At 34.5% G+C, this 23,553-nt stretch overlaps 1 protein-coding gene across 7 annotated transcripts in view; it reads left to right on the top strand.

The window, feature by feature from the left end:
* The window catches only part of HLTF (helicase like transcription factor), a 53,673-nt gene that overhangs the window by 19,488 nt on the left and 10,632 nt on the right, over window positions 1-23,553 (top strand). For 4 of the 7 annotated variants that reach the window (XM_032852444.1, XM_032852443.1, XM_032852442.1 and 1 more), the window contains exons 9-20: window positions 2,927-3,002; window positions 4,033-4,123; window positions 5,662-5,741; window positions 5,828-5,869; window positions 6,607-6,696; window positions 8,951-9,048; window positions 14,360-14,503; window positions 14,877-15,015; window positions 15,690-15,825; window positions 17,305-17,484; window positions 22,506-22,630; window positions 23,085-23,275. In XM_032852444.1, coding sequence (XP_032708335.1) covers window positions 2,927-3,002; window positions 4,033-4,123; window positions 5,662-5,741; window positions 5,828-5,869; window positions 6,607-6,696; window positions 8,951-9,048; window positions 14,360-14,503; window positions 14,877-15,015; window positions 15,690-15,825; window positions 17,305-17,484; window positions 22,506-22,630; window positions 23,085-23,275 — 1,392 coding nt within the window. The remainder of the gene's footprint in view (window positions 1-2,926; window positions 3,003-4,032; window positions 4,124-5,661; window positions 5,742-5,827; window positions 5,870-6,606; window positions 6,697-8,950; window positions 9,049-14,359; window positions 14,504-14,876; window positions 15,016-15,689; window positions 15,826-17,304; window positions 17,485-22,505; window positions 22,631-23,084; window positions 23,276-23,553) is intronic. The other 3 variants (XM_032852447.1, XM_032852445.1, XM_032852446.1) reach the window with 3 other exon arrangements.

The raw sequence follows: 23,553 nt of genomic DNA, 5'->3' as shown, positions 1-23,553 counted from the left end.
GAAGGAGCAGAAGAAGAGGGAGGAGCAGACTCCTGGCTGAGCGGGGAACCCGATGCAGGACTCAGTCCCAGGATTCTGGGGTCATGATCTGAGCCAAAGGCAGACACTTAACTGACTGACCTCCCCAAGTCCCTGGGGTCTCATTTAAGAAAGGTGTATTTATGTATGTATGAGTCTAAATGTAGTCATACATAGTGACAGTCATGTCTAGTGATGATAACAAGGGTGACTTTCTTGATACTTAATTTATATATATTTTTTACATATCGCATATAAACATACTTCTACTCAGTTTCTAAGAATAAAAAATGAATTAGTTTTATGGAAAAATAAATGTTATTAGAATGAAACAGTTATTTTCCATTTTCAGCTTAAAATTCAAAGAACTTAAAGTAGGGAATAATAGCAAAAAGCATATACAAAATACCTCTTTTTAAAATTTTTTTTTACGTGTTTTGACTTAATTTTTGACTTTTTTTTTAAACTACTGCTCTTCTAATTTTTTAGTTTTCAAAGAGGCTGTGTATCCGTTTCCTGCCACTGTTTATTCAGAGTCTGTATTATTAATTTCTGCACCTTGGTTGCATTTCCCGCTTTGTACGTTTGTTGGAGTTTAACTCTGTTGTCAAATATTTGGGATTCAGTTCCTTACCATGAGTAGTTTTGATACTTTATATCCTGTTTTTCTTACATTTTGTTATTAAAACAGAACACCACCACGCAAGACAACTTTCAGCTTCAGTAGCAATTATTAGCTTAAAAAATTATCTATTACCAGTAAGGCCTCCCCCCAGCTCCAAAAATCAGCCATGCATTTAAGTTGTTACGTAGCAGGAAGGTGTTAGTGTTTCTGCTTTGTCAAATTTATTGAAATTGAGGCTGAAAGTGTGATTTCCAGCTAAGAATTTATTGCAACAAAAATATTACAGTTTTAAATAGATTTAGCTAGTCCAAGCTTATAGAGTGAAATGTCATTGATTTAAGTTCCATTAGTTTGGAGTGTAATATGACTTGATAGGTTTGGACATTGTAGAAGGCTTAATTTTGAACTCTGTGTAGAAAAAACTTGCTGAGCAAAATCATTTCCTATAAAAGAATAATGAGGAGCTCCTGGGTGGCTCAGTGGGTTTAGCTTCTGCCTTCAGCCCAGGTCATGATCTCAGGGTCCTGGGATCGAGGCCCTCGTCAGGCTCTCTGCTGAGCAGGGAGCCTGCTTCCCCCCTCTTTCTGCCTGCCTCTCTGCCTACTTGTGATCTATCGCTCTCTCTCTCTCTCTCTCAAATAAATAAATCAAAAAAAATTTTTTTTTTTAAGATTTGATTTATTTGACAGAGAGAGACCCAGCGAAAGAGGGAACACAAGCAGAGGGAGAAGCAGGCTTCCTGCTGAGCGGGGAGCCCACTGTGGGGCTCGATTACAAGACCCTGGGATCATGACCTAAGCCGAAGGCAGACACTTAATGACTGAGCCACCCAGGCGCCCCTAAATAAATGAAATCTTTAAAAAAAAAAAAAAAAGTAATGAGCATCCTTTATTTGTGGATAAACTGTTAGGTTCTTTTTTGCATTTGTTTAATAAATGGTTGAACCAATTATTGAAGAGGAGTACATAGAACATTTGATGAAAAGCAATTTTAGTATCAGTTTCTTATATCAGGTATTGTATATTAAGTGATGAATCACTTCAGTTCTATACCTGAAACTAATATTATACTGTTAACTAACTGGAATTTAAATGAAAACTTGGAGAAAAAAATAAGATCATTTATCGAGCTTGTGAAAAAAAAAAAAAAAGAAAGGTGTAATACTGTTATGATAAAAATGGCAATTTTGGACTGCAGTGTGTTAATTTTATAACGCCTATGCAGTCTTAATGTAAATATTTGACATTGATTAAAATAAAATATCCTCAGCTCTGAAAAAATACAAATAACATTTACTTAAAATAACTATTTAACATGATTTCTAGATACGTTATATTTAAAATTTTCAGCTTATTTAGACTCATACCATTAGAAGGGGATGGATCTTTTCATCTACATTTTTAGTAAAACTTGTAGGATTTTAGAAGATGTTCCAAATCGTATTTTTTAATACTAAAATTATCCTCTCTTATCCCAATCTCAGCAAAAATTACTTTGTACTCCTGTCTCCCAGTCCTACTCTCTACTTGATATGACTTAATCACGTGCCTTTCTTTTTTAATGGGAAGAATTAAATTCACCCCAAATGGCATTTGTCATTTGTACCTACAGAATGAAGTTAAGAATTAAAGATTAGAGGAACCCTACCCTTTTAGATTCATTTAAAAATATTTTTACAAAGAACTGTAAATTTTTACTTCTACAGAAGTTTTGGTATTCATGTATTCTATATGTACACTGATAGATTTTGAAACAAAGGGATATACATGAAGGGAAAAAGAAAAAGTCAGGGTTGGCAAGAAAATCCCTAATAGAGTATGATAGGAAGTACTCTGAAACCTGTACTCTTGTGTCTACCCACCTTGGCAAATCTGGAGATCAAGGATGGCAGTGGCAGCCTCATTAAAGATAAGTTATTTACTGAGTAGGGACTCTTGGCTAAAAGTTAGTAGTCTGAGAATTCCTTTTAATTCAAAGTAAATTTCCATTTCATGTTTAATGTTTCTTACAGTAATTATATGCCATTTATAACTGAGTTTTCCTATTTGTATTCCTTTTGAACAGATAAAGACCAACTAGTTTTCTCTTTTGAGATACCTGTGAAAACATTTTTAATCTATTTATTTTTTCCTCTTCACTTAATGCACCTCCCCGCATTGCTCCAGAATGGAGTACCAATCTAAGTAATCTTTAATATGTAAAGTAAAGCAATATAAAGGATGCATTTTAAGTTTATTTAAAACTGACAGCAATGCTATGTAAGAAATATGCCTTTTCATCCAGGAGTGTAATGTTAACGATCAATCTATGAAACTTGGAGGAAACAATACCAGTGAAAAGGCAGATGGACTAATCAAAGGTAAGGTTTACTTTTGAACATGATCCTGTATTTACATTTTTCCAGTCTGATGATGTAATTTGAGCTCTGGCTTTGTAGTATGTAAAAATTTTAAGATCTCTTCTAAAAATCTCATGAGAACTGGTAGTCAGGAAAAATTTCATCAAGGAGGTCATGATGGAATTGGGTGGTTGTACACTAGTTAGAGAAGCTGAGGAGAACATTTTGGTTGAGAAGAAATTACATGAAAGGGCAGTAAAAACAAAACAATAGGAACATAAAGCATATTTTGTTCTGAGACCTCAGAATAATTTATGGTAATTGTAATGTACATGGACAATAGCAGATAAGGGTAGAAAGATAGGTAAGAGCCAAATTGTGAAGTAGAGAAGAACTGAAAAGAGATCTCTGGATTTAGCAGTTACATAGCTGATTTAGCAATAAATTCACAAAATTAATCTTTGAAGTTTGGTTAGAGTGGAGCAAAACCAAAAACATTTTAAGATCAGTAGGTGAAGACTTGGAAATAACAGTTATTTATTATGTATTTTGCTAAGTTTGAAATAGAAATGGAAAAATAGTTAGAGATAAAGGCACAATTGAAAGAAATCCATGGATAGGAAGAGATTTTGGGTACCATGTAGAGAATTTGTAGGCCTCTGTGGGGGCAGTGAGATCAAGAGAATAGATAGGTGAGTTAATGTTAGAAGGAAAGGAGGAAGTAAGGTTGATGGAAAATATAGATAATGGAGGGAATAAAATGTAGGAAAATTAGGGGTTTATAGAAGATAGCATTTGATTTTCTTTGTGAAGTGAGGTAGATCATCATCTGGGAGTCAGAGGAGTTAAGAGTCTAAGCACAAGTTCCAGTATGGTGTAGACCTTTGTGGTGAGGGGGTAGAGAGAGTTGCTGGCCGATTGAAAGAACAAGAATGAAGATATTTAAAAAGTTGAACTATTGATTTGGAAAACCAAGGTTTTAAGGATACTGCTAGTAGTCAAGACAATTTACTAATACTCTGTATATTTGTCCTTTTCTTTGAAATGAAAGGATCTAGATGTAGTGGAGAACCCAGTATTTCAGATGTCAAGGGAAAGAATAAATATCCCAAGTCAGAATTGTCTAGCTCCCGCCCCAAAAGGTAAACTGTGCTATGGTTTCATTGTATATAATGTTTGTTTAAACTCTTTCTCCATTTTCTTAGATACAGGAGAGAAATATGACCATTTATCTCAGTTATATAGTTCTTTCAAATTCATTCTGTTACTTGAAACTTCCAAAATCACTGACTTAGGCATGTAGGTGTTCTCATTTTATAGGTGAAGAAAAGTAATACTAATCTATGAAATAAGTGAATTGGTAGTTTTTAATAATTACTTATCTTTCTACCACCTTTTTTCTATTTCTTTCACATAGGAACTAAGATCTAGCTCCTAAGGTTTTTTTTGTTGTTGTTGTTGATTTTAGAAGAGTTTTCTTTATATTTTGAGGGGATGAAAACAGACAGCTATTAGATGATTTAATAGAAGCGCTCTTTGCTCATCGCGGTTGTCATTTCACCTTTAGAAATAAGACATGATGAGGTTTTTTATGGAGAGAATTATATTAATGTAGACTAGAGGGAGAATTTGAATAAAATACATAATGCTCCTCTGATCTTAACTTGAATCTGTTCACTTTATAAATTTCATTTACCCTCAGAAGTAGGTCTACATACTTGGCTTTTTATATATTGTCTGCCATAATATCTGTAGGTGGGACCGCAAAACTGAGTCTGTATTAGCTAGTCCAATAAGGATCTCAAAACTGGGGCTTTGATAATTGTTTTCTGTCATTAATACCTGTCTAAACTGAGCACAAATCCAGGACTCCTCAGTTTCTCATATAGATCTAAAATCTTACAACTCTGGACTGACCACGAGCATGAGAACAGCACTGTTAGATTCACCAAATAAGATATAAAGGACCTGGAAATAGTAATGAGGCCGTGGAGGAAAAAGTAATAACTAACACACATAGGATAGTTAATACGTCTACGTTTACTATGCAGCAGGCACTGTTTTAGGGACATTGCATATAGTAACACATCTTATGAAGTGAATTGTATTTTTATTTCTGTTTTGCAAATGAGGAAACAGGGATAGAAGAATATTAAGTGACTCCCCTAAAGTCAAGTAGGGGAATAGAAATTTGTATCTAGCAGTCTGACTCCAAAGTCCCATTATTTTTAGGTGCTTAACCACGTAATGTACTGTTTTTACACAAAATACATAAAATTTTTCATTGTAAGAGAATTGCATTTTTTCATCTTAGCTGCTCATTTCATTATATTAGAAGTATTTTCTTTGACAAGAGTTACTTTTTAGTTCTAGTTTTATATAGATGTTTTGTTTGAATTGCCAAATATTAAGCTCAGTATTAAAAATGAGTATTATTTTTAGGATGGTTGACTTTTTCAAATTTAATAGTAGTGGTACTGTATTTTGTGTAGTAAATGCATCTGCATATAAAAGCAAAATGCTTTTAGCAAACTTTCCATACACTTGTCAAATTTTCCGTGAAATTTTTTCAGAAGACAAACAGGCAACACAGAAGCATTTATACTGCATGTATTCAACTGATGTTTTCATATCCCATTTTGTTTTGGTTTGAAAAAATTTGTGTATACTTATATTTTAGAAGAAAAACTGCTATCCAGCACACTGAAAGCAGTGATTCAGAGGAAAATGAAATAAGTGAATTGCCACAGAAGATGAAAGGTAGTATGAAATGGATTTGATTTTGATAATGTGTCTTACATTCTAATTTCCTAGTGTGACTGTTTTTGTATTTCATTTTGTTGTAGGGAAACTGAAAAATCCACAGTCTGAGACTAAAAGAGTAAAAGGTATGTATATAAATCTCAGTATCCATAATCTATACTTAAGGATTACTTAAATGAGGCAAATTGAAAGATTAATTTCAAATTAAAATCTAGCAGAAATATTTAAACTAACTTTAAACAAAGTAATTTTTACTACTTATAAATTGACTCCACTAAAACCTTATGTGAATAAATTATAATTATAAAAGTTGGGTGGGAGCTCCTTCTTGGAGTTAGTACCGTTCACTTTGTCATATAGATGTAAAAATAACCAGTGAGTATCATTACTTTTTCCTATACCTTTAAAACATAACTCTTTCTTTTCTTGTAAACTAGATCATACTGTATTACTAATTAGTTGAGAAATTATATTATATTTGGAAAATTACTCATTACCACCAGCTGATAATATGAAAATTTGGCAGCCTCATCATTAGAAATCAAACATCGTTTCCTTGAAAATATTCTTCCACCTGGAAGCTGAATCACTTTGTATATGGTTGCTCCTGCTTTCACATCTCTTCCTCAAGAGAAGTAACACTATGACAAGCGACTACATTCCTTTGTTGAGCAGGAATGATATGCTTGTGTCAAGCAATTTTGGTCATCAGATATTTTGGGGTTTTTTGGATAATATACAGTCTTAAGATTTGGAGTATGAAAGTGTTATTTTTATTTTCTATCCTCAGGAGGTACCTGTACCTCAGCATAGGAGAGAATAAGTTTCCAAATTTCTTAATGATTTTGTGGTTTTATTTCAGCAGGATCTTCTAAGGTTAAAGAAGATACAGAGTTTGCATGTGCACTTACTTCATCTACCCCTACAGCAAAAAGGAGAATGTTGAAAAAGGGTCAGTAAATTTCATGGTTTTTTAGCTTTTGTTTTTCAACTTAAAACTTTTGTTCTTCAATTTAAAAATTTTTAATGACAACAGTTAAGAGAACATGTACAAGAAGTTTAGAAAGTAGAGAAAAGAAAAAGATAATTCCATTTTCCCTGGAAGTGCATGTTTATATGTTCTCCTAGTACCTTTTCTAATTCTACTTATTTTAGTTAGGTAAAAAATAGATGGAAAAGTGGTCCTTAAATCATCTGAGTAACAGAAATGTTTTCTTCTACTGAAGGCCCAGAGCCATTGATTTCTCTTTAAAACCTAATTTATTTGAATTTATTTAAATTATAATAAAGATTCAGTTTTTGGTATGAGTAGAATTTGTTTGCCATTTATGAATGTTAGTCATCTTTATTATAATTTTATATTTTGTAGTTCAGAGGAAAACATTGTATAAGAATCTAAATATTTGAGAAGGAAAGAGTTTGAACCCTAAGGTTAAGGAAATCTGGGTCTAGTTATTGTATCTCTGTAACTTAGTCTCCTATATCTTACATGTTGGGGATATACCATGCAGAAGTCTATTTTCATGAAGTTTATGTCTGTTGATGGGAAAACATAAACAAGGGAACATATAATTTTAAATAATGGGAATTGTGAATAAAATAAAGGAGGATAGTGAAATAATGATTGATGAAAGGGTCCTGTTTAAGGAGATGATATTTGACCCAACACAGAATGATGAAAAAAGAGCTAACTTTTGGTCTGAGAATTAATTAATTGAATTGAAAATATAGACATTTCAGATAGAATACTCTTGACCCTAATTTTAGAAATTTTAAGAAACATGGAATTCTTTTTTTGAATTTAGAATTAATTCTAAAATTAGAATTCAGATAGAATTAAGTTCATCTCAAAAAGTTCTTTCTTGCAGCTCATAACATAACTTCTACTATAATAGAAGAGAAAAACTTTAAAGTCTTAGCTGTGAAAAAAAAAGTAACTACATTTCTGAAAGAAAAACAGAATAGAAAGAAAAATCAGTGAGTGGAGACAGAAATGATAGTGCTTTCTTAAATAAGACACAAAAAGTCATAAAAATTGATAAAATTCTCCTACATTTTAAATTATCATGCATCAAAGTACAACATAAACAAGATGAAAAATGATAAGACTGAAGAAGATATTTCTGGTTAAGTGTAACTTAAACAGAGGATTAGTATCTAGAATGTGTAAAAGAAACCTCTGCAAATCAATTGGAAAAAGACAATCCAGCAGGGGAATAGCCACTAAGAATACAAATGCACATTCTAAGGAAAGAAAACATAAAGAACCAGTAAACGTAGGGAAAGCTGTGCAGATAGTCAGTCACTGTAAAAATCAAACTAAAGGAACAGAGAGATACCGTTTCACCCATTAAATTTACAAACACTTAAATACCTCACAGTGCCATGTATAGGCAAGATTGGACAGCAACAGGAACTCTTATGCACTGTGGATGGGAATATAAATTACTATGGAGAACAGTTAGGCAGGATATAATGAAGATAGATATATAATCTAGATATGTAGAAGGACACATGAAAAAGTAGTTTTCACTGCTGTGTTATTTTAGAAAAATATTGGAAGTAATGTAATACTGTCCAGTAGGGGAATGGAAAATAAAATTATAGTGTGTCCTTTCATAGGCTGCCTGAGTATTCTTGCAACATGGTAGCTGGTTTCCTCCAAAGGGAGTGGGCAGAGAGAGAGAGGAAGAGAGCACCCAAGACAGAAACTGCATCCTTTATAACTTAATCTCAGAAATGGTATACCACCACTTTTGCTGTATCCTGTTTGTCACTCTAGTAGAGTGTGGGAGGAAATTACATGAGTTTGTGACTGTACAGATTCCAAAAACTGCATAAAACAAATGCTATCTTAATAACTATGAATAACTTAAATACATATCAGGAGATACTCCAAACTTTTTCCTTGTATCCCCTCCCAATCATAATTCTCTACCTCCCCTTATAAGTAATCACTGCCTGGATTTTAGTTGTTTAAAGGGACAAGGTAAAAAAAAATAAAGGGACAAGGTAAAAAATAATAAATTGACAAGGTAAAATCTAGTTCCTATTACATCATCATGGCTGGAAACAGTAGTCTATCTACTTCATTTTAATTCTTCCTATTTTCTCTTTTCATGAAGGCATATATTGTCATCTCTTTATTGACTTCATATATATGAGAATAAAACTAAAGACTGTTTCAACTGATTCATTCTTTTCAGGAGCATCTGCAATGGAGGGTTCAAAGAAAACTGATGTTGAAGAGAGATCAAGAACAACACTGATCATCTGCCCACTTTCTGTGTTAAGCAACTGGATTGTAAGTCTTCACAGCCTTTTAAAAATATGACATAATTTGTATTTTAGTCTTGTATAGTAAAAAGTATTCTGTTAGAGTCATTCATTGGGAAAGATAAGCTTGGTCAGCACATTAAGTTAAAATAATTGTTAGGTGAATTAGGGTTTTATTTGCTGAATAAAAGTAATTATTTGAAGATTTATAGTAGAGAAGGAAACATCTTTAATTATTATCAAGATTAGGTTTGTACTTCTTCCTCTGCCATTTCTGTCCCACAAGGTAGGAAAGATACATAATTTAAGGTTGCTATATTTATAAATTATTGAAAACTCTTTTCTAAGAACTACACTAACTTCTATGTATAACAACTTGTAGCATTTACTAAGCTCAGTTTTTCCCTAAGCTCTTTTAATTGATTTTCTCATTTAGTCCTCACAACCATTATTCTCACTTTCCTGGTGATCAAATTGAACCACACAGAACTTAAGTAATTTGCTTAAGATCATCCAGCTAATAAATGACGGAGTTAGGATATAGTCTCCAACATACTGATTCTAGAGCCTGTGCTTTTAAGGCTACCCACCAGAAAACTTTTTTTTTTTCTTCCAGATTGCTTTTCTAGTCTAAAATATTACATTGGAATGGAACCTCTTGGTGTATTATTTGTAAGGAGCAGCTTGGTTAGGTTTCCAGTCTGAGCTTCAAGCTGCGTGTTAAAATGAAATAATGGCTCTATTAGAAGTATTGTGAACAGAAAGACCGCTGGACATGAACTTCTGTTCTTGCCACGTCCAAGGTTATTGCATCTCTCCTGACCTTTCCTCCTCTAATCTCAGATGGAAGAGGTCCTAGTCTTTTTAAGATCATTACCTTAGGTCTGTACATTGGATTCCATCTCTTCCCACCTTTGCATTTTATCTGTTATTTTTTCTTGTCTGGTTAGTCTTTTCCTCCTGGCTTTTTCATGAAACATACTTGGATCTTTTTTATTTTTTTTTTTGTTTTTTTATATTTATTTATTTATTTATTCATTCATTCCATTCATTCACTCATTCACTGAGGGAACACAAGCAGGGGGAGTGAGAGAGGGAGAAGCAGGCTTCCCGCCAAGCAGTGAGCCCGATACGGGGCTTGATCCCAGGACCCTGGAATCATGACCAGAACCAGAAGCAGATGCTTAATGACTGAGCCACTCAGGCGCCCCAGGATCTTTTTAAATTTTGAATACTTCCTCTTGATTATGTCTCACTTTTAAGTTGCTACTCTTATCCTTTCCTTTGCTGTCCTATCTTTTGGGGTTTAATTTCCACTTTGTGCTTTTATTTACTATTTAACTTGTAATCTGGCTTCTGCCACTTTTTCTCTAAATTGCTTTGGAAAAGATTAGTAGTTACTGTCTAATTGTCAGATTCTATGCTTCTTTCTTTTTGACTCTTGCGTACTCTTGTTCTTTTAAAGTTTTTGGTGTATATTTTTTTTTTAAATTAAGCTCTGATTAGTGTGTCATTTTTCCTCTTAGGACAAGAGTGAGGTTTAGTTCTTTCTTGGTCTTTTTGGTCTTTTTTTTTTATTCCAACAGAAGTATTCTCTTAAGAAATGTAGTGCATTTTGGGAAGGCCAATACTTAGGTACTAGAATGACAGTTTGAGGGTGAGGTTTGCAAGTATTAATAGGGATATAAACAGTAGAACTGTGAGCTTGGTTTGGGGATATGTATTTTAAAAATGGGTCATCAGTATTTCATTATAATTTTGTGTGTGGAAAACAAAATTTTAGATAATAGAAGCTTCAAAAGGAAACTCCTTGGCAAAGTCTTGCCTAAATGAGATTATAGAAAAAACTGATTTTTAAGGATGAGGGATGGTTGGGCGTGTATGGATTCCTGGTCAAGAATTAGAATTTTGGGGGCGCCTGGGTGGCTCAGTGGGTTAAGCCACTGCCTTCGGCTCAGGTCATGATCTCAGGGTCCTGGGATCGAGTCCCGCGTCGGGCTCTCTGCTCAGCAGGGAGCCTGCTTCCCTCTCTCTCTGCCTGCCTCTCTGTCTACTTGTGATCTCTCTCTGTCAAATAAATAAATAAAATATTAAAAAAAAAAAGAATTAGAATTTTGTGGGGTGCCTGGGTGACTCAGTTGGTTGAGCGTCTGCCTTGGGCTCAGGTCATGATCCTGGAGTCCCAGACCAGGCTCTGAGTCAGGCTCCCTGCTCAGCCAGAGAGTCTACTTCTCCTTCTGTCCCTCCCCCTGCTCATGTGCGCATACACACACTGTCTCTTTCTTTTATTTATTTATAAATAATTAAAATCTTTTTAAAAAAGTTAGAATTTTGCAGTCTTTCAATAAGCTACTCTCTTCCTAGCCTCCAAATAAATGTCATGGCACCCAAGTGAGCTGGCCAGAACTACCTTATCATCCTTTTTTTGTCTTTAGATAGGGGAGAGTCCATTTAAAGGTGTAAGATACCAATCCCACTTCTAGCGCATACTTGTTCTAGATATTTGGACATGTTATCTTCCCAAGAGAAAATGAAATAACACATACTTTATTCACACACACACATACACACACAAACTGAAGCACAGTGACTAGAAACTCAATACTATCGTTCTTTTTCTCTAGAAAGTTAATTTTTTTCTATTTCAGGTCTAATCCTGCTACAGATTTGTTTTGTTTCATTTCAAGGCAGCCCATTGACTCAGTTTTCTCATATTGAATTATTTCTCTATTTCACCAGATTTCTTAATAAAATTCTGTAAGTTTTCACCTTTACTCTTTCATCTTTTATCCTCTTTCTTAGTATTTTTGCCTTTACTATTTCAGTTATCATTCTCTCTTCAGCCCCCCTAATAGTCTGGTTTTTTGCTCCCACCCTCTGTAGAAACTGTGAAGGCCTTCAGGGACCTCATTGTTACCATGTTCAGTGAGTTCCCTTTTTCTTTTCCTCTGCTCTTTTATTTTTCTTTTTGTAGCATTTTGTTATGTCTTATTTTTATAACTATCTTTAAACCTTTGTGTAAAGAAGGGAATGAACATAAATTACAAGTTAAAAAATCAACACTGTATTCCATCTTGAAACTTTGCTATTTTCCCCCTCCCCTACCTAATTTTGTTGCTTCCCCAATTTTCTGACCACTGTTCTTCTTCCATGGTTTCTATTTAGTCTGCCTTCTTCTGCCCACCCCAACCTTAAAGCATGGTATGGTTTTTGAAACAGGAAAATTTTTAATGAGATCTGCATTTACTTAACAAGATTTAAGAATTTCAAAAGTCTGCCACATTTGCTTTATTTTTATTTTTTTATTTGCTGCAATGTTTTAAATTACCCCAATAAAAACAGACCCACAGTTTAAATACTGCTCCTGTAGGTTCTGCCTTAACTTCCTTTTCTCATTATGTATGTTCTTAGAAAATCTTACTTATTCCTGTAGCTTCATATACTATCTGCTGATAACTTTGTTAAGTCCATCTCTCCATTGTATTACAGACCAGTATATTACTTTTCCTAGTAGGGGCACCTGGGTGACTTAGTCTGTTGTGTCCAGTTCTTGATTTTGGTCAGGTCATGATCTCTGGGGGTCCTGGGATTGAGCCATATCAGCTCCGCACTTGGCAGAGAGCCTGCTTGGGATTTATTCGCTCTTTTCTCTTTCCCCCTCCCTCTCTCCCGCTCTGCCTATCCCCCCACTTGCACATTCTCTCTCTCTCTCAAATAAATACATCTTTATAAGTAAATAAATATTTCTAATATAAATATCCAGTCAGCCATTCTATAGTGTCCAAAAATTTTAAATGTCTAAAATAATAATACTATTTTTTTCTCATTTTAAGATTTTATTTATTTGAGAGCATGAAAGCACGAGCTAAGGGAGGGGCAGACAGAGAGGGAGAGAGAGAATCTCAAGCAGATTCCCTGTTGAGCACAAACCCCCAACATGGGGGTTGGTTCTAGGACCCCAAGATCATGACCTAAGCCAGCCAAAGTCAAACATTTAACTGACTGAGCCACCCAAGTGCCCTATTTCTTTCTCATTTTTATACCCACTTTCCCCTTCTTTTTTTAAACTTCTTTATATCTTTATCATATAGCTTCTAGGCACTCAAAGTGTGAGAGGCTTCTTTGTCTCCCCCCTTTTTTTAATATCCCATATTTAATTAGTCCTCAAGTCCCATTAGTCCCTTTTTTTTTTTTTTTTAAAGATTTTATTTATTTGACAGAGATCACAAGCAGGCAGAGAGGCAGGCAGAGAGAGAGGAGGAAGCAGGCTCCCCGCTGAGCGGAGATCCTGACGCGGGGCTCGATCCCAGGACCCTGAAATCATGACCTGAGCCGAAGGCAGTGGCTTAACCCACTGAGCCACCCAGGCACTCCCCATTAGTGTCTTTTTCTTGGTTATCTTTTACCCATTCTTTCCTTACTTCTGGTACATTAGGGCTTTATCATTTTTCATATGATAGGTTCTCAGTTTTATTTTTCTGATATTCTTTTTTTTTTTTTTTTGTAAAGATTTTATTTATTTGAGAGAGAACAAGCACAGAAGTAGTGGGAGGGGAGGGACAGAGGGAGAAACAGATTCCTCGCTGAGCAGGGAGCGTGATGCAGGGTTCGATCCCGGGACCCCAGGATCATGACCTGAAGTTGACAGCAGATGCGTAACTGACTGAGCCACCTAGGTGCCTCTCTCTGGTATTCTTTTTTATTTTTTTCCAATTTAACCATGATTGTTTTTTGTTTTTTTTTTTTTCCCCTGCTCAGAATCTCTCAGGTTTGAGAGAAAAAGTCAAGTGTTTTAAACAGATCATGTCCTCAGAGAGGGCTGGGACCAGGTCTTATTTCTCTTTTTAGCTTTACTACCTTTCTGTTGATAACCTGGCAAATAGTAAGTCTGTGATAAATGAATGAAAGTGGATACTATCTTGAATCTCTGCCTACATTCTTGAAAATATTGCTTGTTCTTTTACAGTTTAATTTTGATTTTACGAACTTTACTAACTAGAAGCAATAAAGATCCGATCTGTTAAAATACTAAATTAAAAAAAATAATTACAGTTTTAAAGAAATTTGGTTATACTTATTCCTAATAGTGAAGTGGCTACTCATTGGTAGGGTTAAGCAAAATGTATATAATGCATTATTTCTGCATATATATCCATTTTCCTGACAAGAAGATAATAATTAGTATTGTTACTATTGTTATTTTAGCTTAGATTGCAGGAAACTTGATTTTATGTAATTTTAGTAGTTTGATTTGTGTACAGGACAATAGTTTATCAAACTTTTTAAATTATTATTTATTTATCTGTGTATTATTCTAAATATTTCTAATTTTCTTCTAGGACCAGTTTGGACAACATATCAAAGCAGATGTGCACTTGAATTTTTATGTTTATTATGGTCCTGATCGTATAAGAGACCCAGCCTTGCTTTCAAAACAGGATATTGTTTTGACTACATACAACATTTTAACTCATGACTACGGAGTAAGTATACTGAGACTCATACTTCAGAAGTTGAATATAAGAAATATGCTTCAGGTTTCTAAAGTGTTCTAAAATTCAGACTTTAGGTTTAAATTCTAGGTTTAAATGGTAACCCTGCTGTTTCCTAGCTGTGGTCCTTTGAGCAACATACTTCCCAGCCTTGGTGCTTCAGTTTTCTCATCTGTAAAATAGGAGTAAATAATACTTCATAAGCTCTTGGGCATTTAATGATTATGTATATAGTGCTTAAAGCACTGTCTCCCACCTAGTAGGTGTTGATATTAAAGAATAATAATTTGTGTTTGCCAAATTACATGAAGTGTACTATTTTACTTTCCTGTATTTTTTAATTCACTTGAAACATTTATTTCAGACTAAAGGTGATAGTCCATTACATAGCATAAGGTGGCTAAGAGTGATCCTGGATGAAGGACATGCCATCCGAAATCCGAATGCTCAGCAGACAAAAGCTGTACTTGATTTAGAAGCAGAAAGAAGATGGGTATTAACAGGTAAAAAGGTTATGTTCTTTTTAAAAATTTAATTCTCAAATATGTATCATTAAGTAAGTTTTAGTGAGGTAACTTTGTAAACTTCACATGTGTATAAAGTTTGTCCATAATTAATCATGAAAGTCTTTTAATAAAGTATTTTGACTTGTTTTTCACAGTTGCCTATGCTGTGGCAACATTTGAATTATAGTCAGTTTATGGAACAAATCACTAGACTTTTTTTTTGAACTTTGGAAATTCATTAAACACTTAAATTCTCCAATCAGAATCTCGATTTCTCTGTTTCTTGTCTTGAAGCCAGGCCTGTTTGCTACTTGTGACACCTCTACTGGGACATGGGGAAGAGAGTGTAAACTCAGATTCATTTTTCCTTCTTGCTAGTACTGCGGATTTAAAATCAAATAAACAAATGTTCTTGGATAAGGAGAAAGTTGAATTTATTGGACCTATGGTCTTTTTCTTTGTTAGTATGGCAAGTGAGAGCAAAAATTATAGCAAAACTTTATTTTGAGATTACGTATATGTTTAACAATAGATTATAGTTATACCTTGATAGTTAGTGGGTGTGCCTGGTGCAGAATGCCCATTTTCAACTCTTGTTTCCTCTGATTGGGTGAGATGGATATTCTGAATGGATACACTAAAGAGTCACAACAGTTTTCTGTTATTTTTAGGTACTCCGATTCAAAATTCTTTAAAGGACTTGTGGTCTCTTCTTTCCTTTTTAAAACTTAAACCGTTTCTTGATAGAGAATGGTGGCATAGAACAATACAACGTCCTGTCACAATGGGAGATGAAGGAGGACTTAGGTAAGTAATCTCATGTAAACTGATTAATATTGGCAACAAATTACTGTAAGCAGCTTGAACCAGTTGTCACTTTGATTATTACTTTAACTTCACTGTTGGCTTTCTTCCAAGAGCGTTTATAGCTTAATGTCTTTGGCTCTCAGAGCCTAGTGATTCTTGTTTGGGGATACAAGGATTTCTAACTACCACTAAAACATAAGCCTTCCCCTTTGATTTTAGCCAAACAGAAAGGAAAGGCAGAGCTTTTTAGTCTTTGTGTGTTGCTGTTGCCCTTGAAATCACCATTAATTGATTAAACAATGACAGGAAAAACTGTATGCTCTGAGGATCTAATGTTCATTAAATTTTCACAACTTATGTAGCTTTTATATAGTGGTAATTGAATGGTATGACATACAGTGGCATCCATAAGAGTTTAAGAAAGAAAGTTGTTTCTCATGGAGACAGATAAATGAAATTTAGCTTGGTATGGTAGCCATTTCACAGGGTACTAGGCTAATATGTGGCTTAAGGTTTTTGCCTAGAGCAGTGGTTTCTAGAGTTTGGGATCCATTAGGTCGTAAAATCATTATAAAGATGGCATCAAGCATTATAAAAGAAAATGAAATAGAAGATTTAAAGAAACTTAAATCGTCACACGTAGTATTATTTTGTGAAAGGTTTCTGTTATATGTGTATGTGTTTTTATATATATATTTGCTGGATGGAATAAAATGTGTTTCTTATTGTGGTTATAGTGAAAAAGGTTCAACAGCCACCAACCTAGTTTACAGAACTGTCTGCTTGATTCTCAGAATCAACTATGTAAATTCTAATTTAAGAAATTGTATTTATATTTCAGTGTTAGGAAAAACCTTTCCTTAAAAACCTTTATTTCCATAAATAATTGATGTGCCTCCTTTTTTCTCCTGTTGAGAAGGGAGTGTAAAGGTTGTAGATCTTAGAAGTCATTTCTCCCTCTTCTGAACTGTCACATCATGTTTGAATTTTTTTTGGCATCTTTATAAAAATTATTTTTGTACTTTGGTTTTTGTATTACTGAAAAATCTTTTTGAAGGTAAGATCTTTCCACATATTTGTTTTATGATATTTAGTATAATGCCTTGTACTTTGTGTAGGTACTTAAGAATGTGAATGTTGAATATTAGGTGATGTAGTTGACAGAAGTGAGAAATAAGTTAATGAATAGAACAAAAACAAGGAGAAGCTAAGAAAAATAAAGACAGGATAAAAGAAGATTAAACTGTGACAGGTATTGAATTGAGGGCAATGAATGCATTATTGTTATATTTTTCTATTGATAGAATATATATCTGATTATCAGATTGGATAAGACTCAAAACAAAGGGATTTTTTTTTAAAAATCTTGACTTTGCTTCTAAAATAGTAGTAATATATTAAATATTCTTTTTTGTTCTTGTTGAATCAACTTATATAGAAATAAAAGGTTATGTAATTATTTATTTTATTTTGACTTAGGCGCTTACAATCCCTAATTAAAAATATTACCCTAAGAAGAACAAAGACAAGCAAAATCAAAGGAAAACCTGTTTTGGAGTTACCAGAACGTAAAGTATTTATTCAGCACATTACACTTTCAGATGAAGAGAGAAAAATTTATCAGTCTGTGAAAAATGAAGGCAGAGCTACTATTGGAAGGTATGGAAAAAAGAAAGCTATTTTAGAAAATAATTTTTATTTTCTTTCCAATTTAACTGAATAGTATTTCTTAGAAATGTTAGGAAAGTGAAGTATACAGAAAGATAACTTGCCTCTTGATTTAAATTTCTTTTTACAAATTAGTTGAAGTAAATGAAATAGTATTATAACTTACAGGTGAGTAATTCCTTAAGTTAGGAAAAAATTAAAAGTTTACATGAAGTGGCAAGTTCTGAGTGGCTAGTGAGAAGACCTTGCTTGCTTCTATTCCTGGCTGTCTATCATGGGAGTAGATAAAAACATTGAGAGAAGTATATATAGCGAGAGATAATAAACCTATTTAAGGAACAAAACCTTGGGGAATGCCCATATTTAAGAAATAGGAAAACAAAGAGAAATTACCGTAGAAGATTCTGTGAAGAACAGAATTAGGAAAAAAAGTAAACTGTTGGGAGAATCCCATGAAAGCATAGTCAAGAAAGAGGGAATGGTTAGTAGTATCACATGATGCAGAGACTTAGAAAAGCTGTTTAATTTGGTGATTCAGAAGTTACCGGTGTAAACTCTTAGCATAGTTTCACCAGAATACTGAGGTGTGTACCACAAAGTAGCAGCTGTAGGTAGTGTGAGACCATTTTTCATGACGTTTGCAGAAGGAAGAAGAAAGTAAGACTGGTACATAGGACTGATAGTTGGTTGCTCTGTCAATTTTTTTGCATTTTATTTGGGTTAACTGCCTTGAGGAGAGACCATGGAAGAGACTACAGATAGAGAAGAGAATAAAGCAAATTGGTGGAGAAAAATGAAGCCTAGTGGGTGGTAAAGAGTATAGTCAGTGAAATATAAGGCAAGGGTATCTACAGGGAAAAGTGGTGGGAAGTTGAGGAAGATCATGGGATTTACAGCCATTCTAAAAAGTTGTAAGGTTCTTAATGTGGTGGATAGGCTTTATGTAGTATTGGATGTATGTAGAAGTCAATAAGACTTTCCAAACAGCACGTGAAATCTTGGGAATAGTAATTATGAAGTGGATAATAAAGGGATTGGGGATTGGTAGAAGGTGAGAAATTCTAGTTGAGGCAAGAACATGTTCGATGTGAGTGCCCATGCACCAGAATGAGTAGGAGAGAAGTGAAGGCAGAAGAGGGCAGAGAAAATAGGGGAATCTTCAAATTTAAAAATGTCACTGGAATACAAAGCAGGTTTAACAGGAATTGATTGAAAAAGATTGTTCTAACTAAGCAAGTGATTTCAGAGTTCAAAATCTTTCAGTGTGTTTGAAATTTCCTTCATATTCATTCTGTCAACCAAAATGTAATATGTGCCTGTGTAACACATATTGGGATATAGCATTAAAAAACAGACAAGAATCTCTACCCTCAAGGAGTTTATATTTTAACGGAGGGGAATAAACAATTTTAAAAAATAAAATTTGATGGAAAAAAATTAAAGCAGTGAAAAGGAATGGGAAATGGTGAAACTGTTTTAATTGGGTATTCACCGAAGACCTTACTGAGAAGGGTCTGTGTGGGAAAAGATCTAAAAAGAGAGTGGAGTTAGGAGACATTTCAGGCAGAGGGAGCCACAAGTGTAAAGCCTCTGAGTTGAAAGAATATTCAGTGAGCTTGAAGAACAACAAAGAGGGAAGTGTTGCTGGGTAATATGAGCAGGATCTCATGATGTCAGAGATTGGAGTGGGAGTACATGACAGTTTCATCAGGCATTGCACATATTTCAAGGACTTTGGATTTTACTTTTTATTAGATTAGAAAACTGAAGGGTTTTAACCCAGGAGAGTGACATAATCTTATTTATATTTTAAAAGGATCACTGGCTGCTGTGTTAAGATTGATATTCTAGGAGTAAGGGCATAAATAGGGATAACTGGCAATAAAGAAAGAGATCACGGTGTTCACTACAGTAGTAGTAGTGATGAAGGGGGTGAAAAACAGTTGGGTTCTGTTATAGTTTGAAGGCAAAGCCAGCAGAACTTGCTGACTGATACGGTATGGGGAATGAGAGAGAAGAGTCAAAGGTAACAGCATGATTTTTCACAGGAGTGTGACTGGAAGGTTGGAATTACCATTTGCAGAACTAGGTCTATGGGAGGAACAGTTTTTTTCAGGGAAGATCAGTTCAGTTTTGGGCCCATTGATTGCGTGATGGCCTCTGAGATTTCTGAGTGGAGATGTCTTGTAGTTAGATACAAGGTTAGAGTTCATGGGAATGTTCTTGATGTAAATTTGAAAGTCACCTGTGTATAGATGGTTAGTTAAAGCATGAAACTGGATGAGATCACTAAGAATGAGTGAAGTTGGAGAACAGGTCTAACAAAGAAGACAGGAATGGCTAGTGAGGTTGGAGGAGGCTTCTGCTCTAATTATCTGGTTCTCAAAAGGGATTTGTTAAACTGAAGTGCTGACTATTAGTGTAATAAGTGACCATGCCAGGGAATAGACTGTTTGTAAAGGTTATTCTGTTTGAAAAGGTTGAGAAGAATAACTATTGAAACCTTAGAAATAGGTTATTTTTATTCTTTTTAATATGTAGTATATTTAGTAACATTTACTGAGCACTTTTTAGGTGTTAATGCATTTATTTAAGTGCTTTATATGTGTTTTTTAAAGATTTTATTTATTTAGGGGCACCTGGGTGGCAGCTCAGTTAGGTGTCTGCCTTCAGCTCTGGTAGTGATCCCTGGGGTCCTAGAATTGAGCCCTGCATTGGGCTCCTTGCTCATCCGGGAGCCTGCTTTTCCCTCTCCCTCTACCTGCCACTCCCCCTGCTTGTGTTCTCTTTCAAATAAATGAATAAAATCTTAAAAAAAAAAATTTTTTTTTTTTTTTTGTTTATTTAATGCAAGTGCTAGTGGGGGTGGGGGGCAGAGGGCAAGGGAGAAAGAATCTCAAGTAATCCTCTGGGAACAGAGCCCAACACAGGATGGATCTCAGGACCCTGAGATCATGACCTGAGCTTAGACCTGAGCTTAAGCCAAGAGTTGGACACTTAACAGACTGAGCCATCCACAAGCCCCCTAAGTGCTTTTGTATGTATTAGTTAACAATAATCTTAAAAAGACAGCACAAGGATTACCCACATTTTAAAGATGAATCTGAAGCACAGAGCAGTTAAAGAAACTTGTACTGTGTCGCACAGCTGGTGAATGACAGCTGGTATTTAAATTCAGGCAGTTTGGTTCTAGAGCTTATAAGTTCAACCTTTATATTATATTGCCCCTTTGTACTGTTGAATATTTAGAAGTAATTGTTGACATAGTATTACTAATATGTGTATGATATATATATACTAATAATATACTAATATTACTAGTATGTGTATATATATATATACACACACATACACACACATACTTATCATAATCCAGACACTATTCTAAGTATTTTCCATGTATTAGCTTCTTTAATACAACAGTCCTATGCGGTATGTATTATTACCATGCCATCATTAAAGATGAAGAAGTTGAAGTTAGGAAAGGTTAAGAAACCTACCCAAAGCTTCACAGTTAAATTGGCAAAGCCAGGTTTTGAACTTAGCCTAGCTCTAGAGTCTGTGCTCCTAATCATTAAGCTGTACTTTATTGATTGCTTTAATATATTTAAGTATGTGATAGACTTAGTATATAGTATTTGAATCATCCATTCTTCCTTCAGAAGCCTGTACTGTCATTGTTCTGGTGTACTTCTATTGAAAACCCTGATTTTTATTTATTTATTTATTTTTTAAGTTTATTTATTTGACAGACAGAGATCACAAGTAGGCAGAGAGAGAGGGGGAAGCAGGCTCTCCGCCAAGCAGAGAGCTTGATGCGGGGCTTGATCTCAGGACCCTGGGACCATGACCTGAGCCGAAGGCAGAGGCTTTAACCCACTGAGCCACCCAGGCGCCCCAAGAAAACCCTGATTTTATTTTAACGTTTTTCTTTAAACTCTAGCAATTTGACCAAGACCCCTCTCTCTCGATTTTTTTTCTGGAAACATATGCCATTTAAATCTGGATTCCAGGCTTTCTTTAAATGTTTTCTTTTCCATTATTTTATCTTCATGTGTGTAGAATGTTCTTTGTTCCACAGGTAAAATTTTATTCTTATGTTTTTGTTTTACTTTTTATCTCTTATGTTTCCCACATTTTTTTTTTTTCACAGTGGTTTGTCTCTTTTATGCTGGTTTCAGTGTGGCTTTCATTTTTCTGATGGTTCACTTTTCTCTTTTACACTCCTGAGCTGTACCACCTCATTTTTCATCTCTGTTACTTCACTGTGATGGTAAATCATGGCAGTATCCTTGCTCATAATTTTTATTTGCTTTATGGCAGCATTTTTTGATGAATATTCTTTCACTGCCATTTGTCCTCTGTTGCTCTTTGCTGATTACTTATATTTGAGTATCTTGAGTTCTGGCTTAGTTATTTGCAAGAGGTTAACATGAATGGGGTGAGAAGGCATAGCTGTGTCCCAGACTAATAGGAAGTATCCTTGTTAATTATGTCTCAGGGTTATAGCTGAGTTCTTTCAGGTTTTATTTGTGCTTACACAACAAAGATCAGAAGCTGTAGGGTTCCTTATAATGTGGACTCTAGTGTCCATAATCTTCTGAAAACACAGTAGGTTTGCTGTGTTTCATTGTTTAGCTTGCCTTCTCGCCTTGATGTAAAACTTGTCCATGTAAGTTCAGACCACAGCCATGCACCCTAGTTTTGTTTTTGCACATGAAGGATATTGATTTTACCTTCAGGGCTTGCCATCTATTTTGAAGAATTGTTTTCTGGCAGATCTGTTTGAGATCTGGAGTCCTGTCTCTCGGCATCTTCCTATCCAACTTCTTTTGCAATTGGCAGCCATTTCTGATCTATATTGCTTTATGGTTACAATCTCTTGTGGTTTCATTAAAGGTAGTTTTGACGTGATTTCCAGAGAAAAGAACAATGCCATTTTTATTCCACCGTTTTAGAATAGGGAATGATATTTAGAGGCCTTCATAATATTTAACATTTTTTACCCCTAGGTATTTTAATGAAGGCACTGTCCTTGCGCACTATGCAGATGTCCTGGGTCTTTTGCTTAGATTGCGGCAGATTTGTTGTCATACTCACCTTCTTACAAATGCAGTGTCTTCCAGTGGTCCCTCAGGTAAGTAGATGTGATTTGTTTACACCATTATATTTGTTAAGAATATTTAAATCAGAATGAAATTTTTTGTATGGCCTATAGTGTCTTATTTGTCAAATGGACATTGTTTTTAGGATAGGACATAAGTGGAATATACTCACAAATTCTTACCAATGAAATGGAATAATAGTGATGTGTTCCAGGTGTCTTCCAGTTATACTCTTAGGTGATTGTTTCAAATTGGATCTGCCTTTTTTTCTGTGGTAGTATGTGCAGATTGTAATGATGCTTTTGTGTAAGATGTATTACGTGGGTTAGCTACTATTTCAGCTTCTGAATTTTCTTTAAATTTAAATCATGTTTGTCTCCTGTGATAAAAGAAGCCTAAATAAAGACTACCCAAGTAAAACTTTTCCCTATATAAGATGAACTTGTCTAATCATATACAAATCTTGCTGTGATATTAATTTTTCAGCCTTTTCTCTAGGAAATGATACACCTGAGGAACTACGGAAAAAGTTAATAAGGAAGATGAAGTTAATTCTGAGCTCAGGTTCTGATGAAGAATGTGCAATTTGCTTGGATTCTTTAACAGTTCCTGTCATAACACACTGTGCACATGTCTTTTGTAAACCCTGTATTTGCCAAGTCATTCAGAATGAGCAGGTTAGTTTTGTACTAGGTACATATTCAGTGTTTGACAGAGTGGTACACTAGTCATTCTTGAGTGTAATGAAACCTAAGTCCAATGACTAAAGAGTTTTGCACTTGGATTTACCAGTGCATGTTTTATGGTTAATTATGTATGTCAGTATTTCATATTGATATATTTCTTATAATTAAGCTCTTTTAAACATGAAAAGACAGTATACTTTTAGAGACATAATCAGTTAGTATCCTAGTTCTGTTGGTAAGATCATTGCTGTCTAATAAATAGATCAATA

Source organism: Lontra canadensis, unplaced genomic scaffold (genome assembly GCF_010015895.1).
Source record: "Lontra canadensis isolate GAN:19392208 unplaced genomic scaffold, GSC_riverotter_1.0 scaffold6, whole genome shotgun sequence".
Lineage (NCBI taxonomy): Eukaryota > Metazoa > Chordata > Mammalia > Carnivora > Mustelidae > Lontra > Lontra canadensis.
The sequence above is the reverse complement of the archived record's forward strand: the minus strand, read 5'-3'. Positions and strand labels throughout refer to the sequence as shown.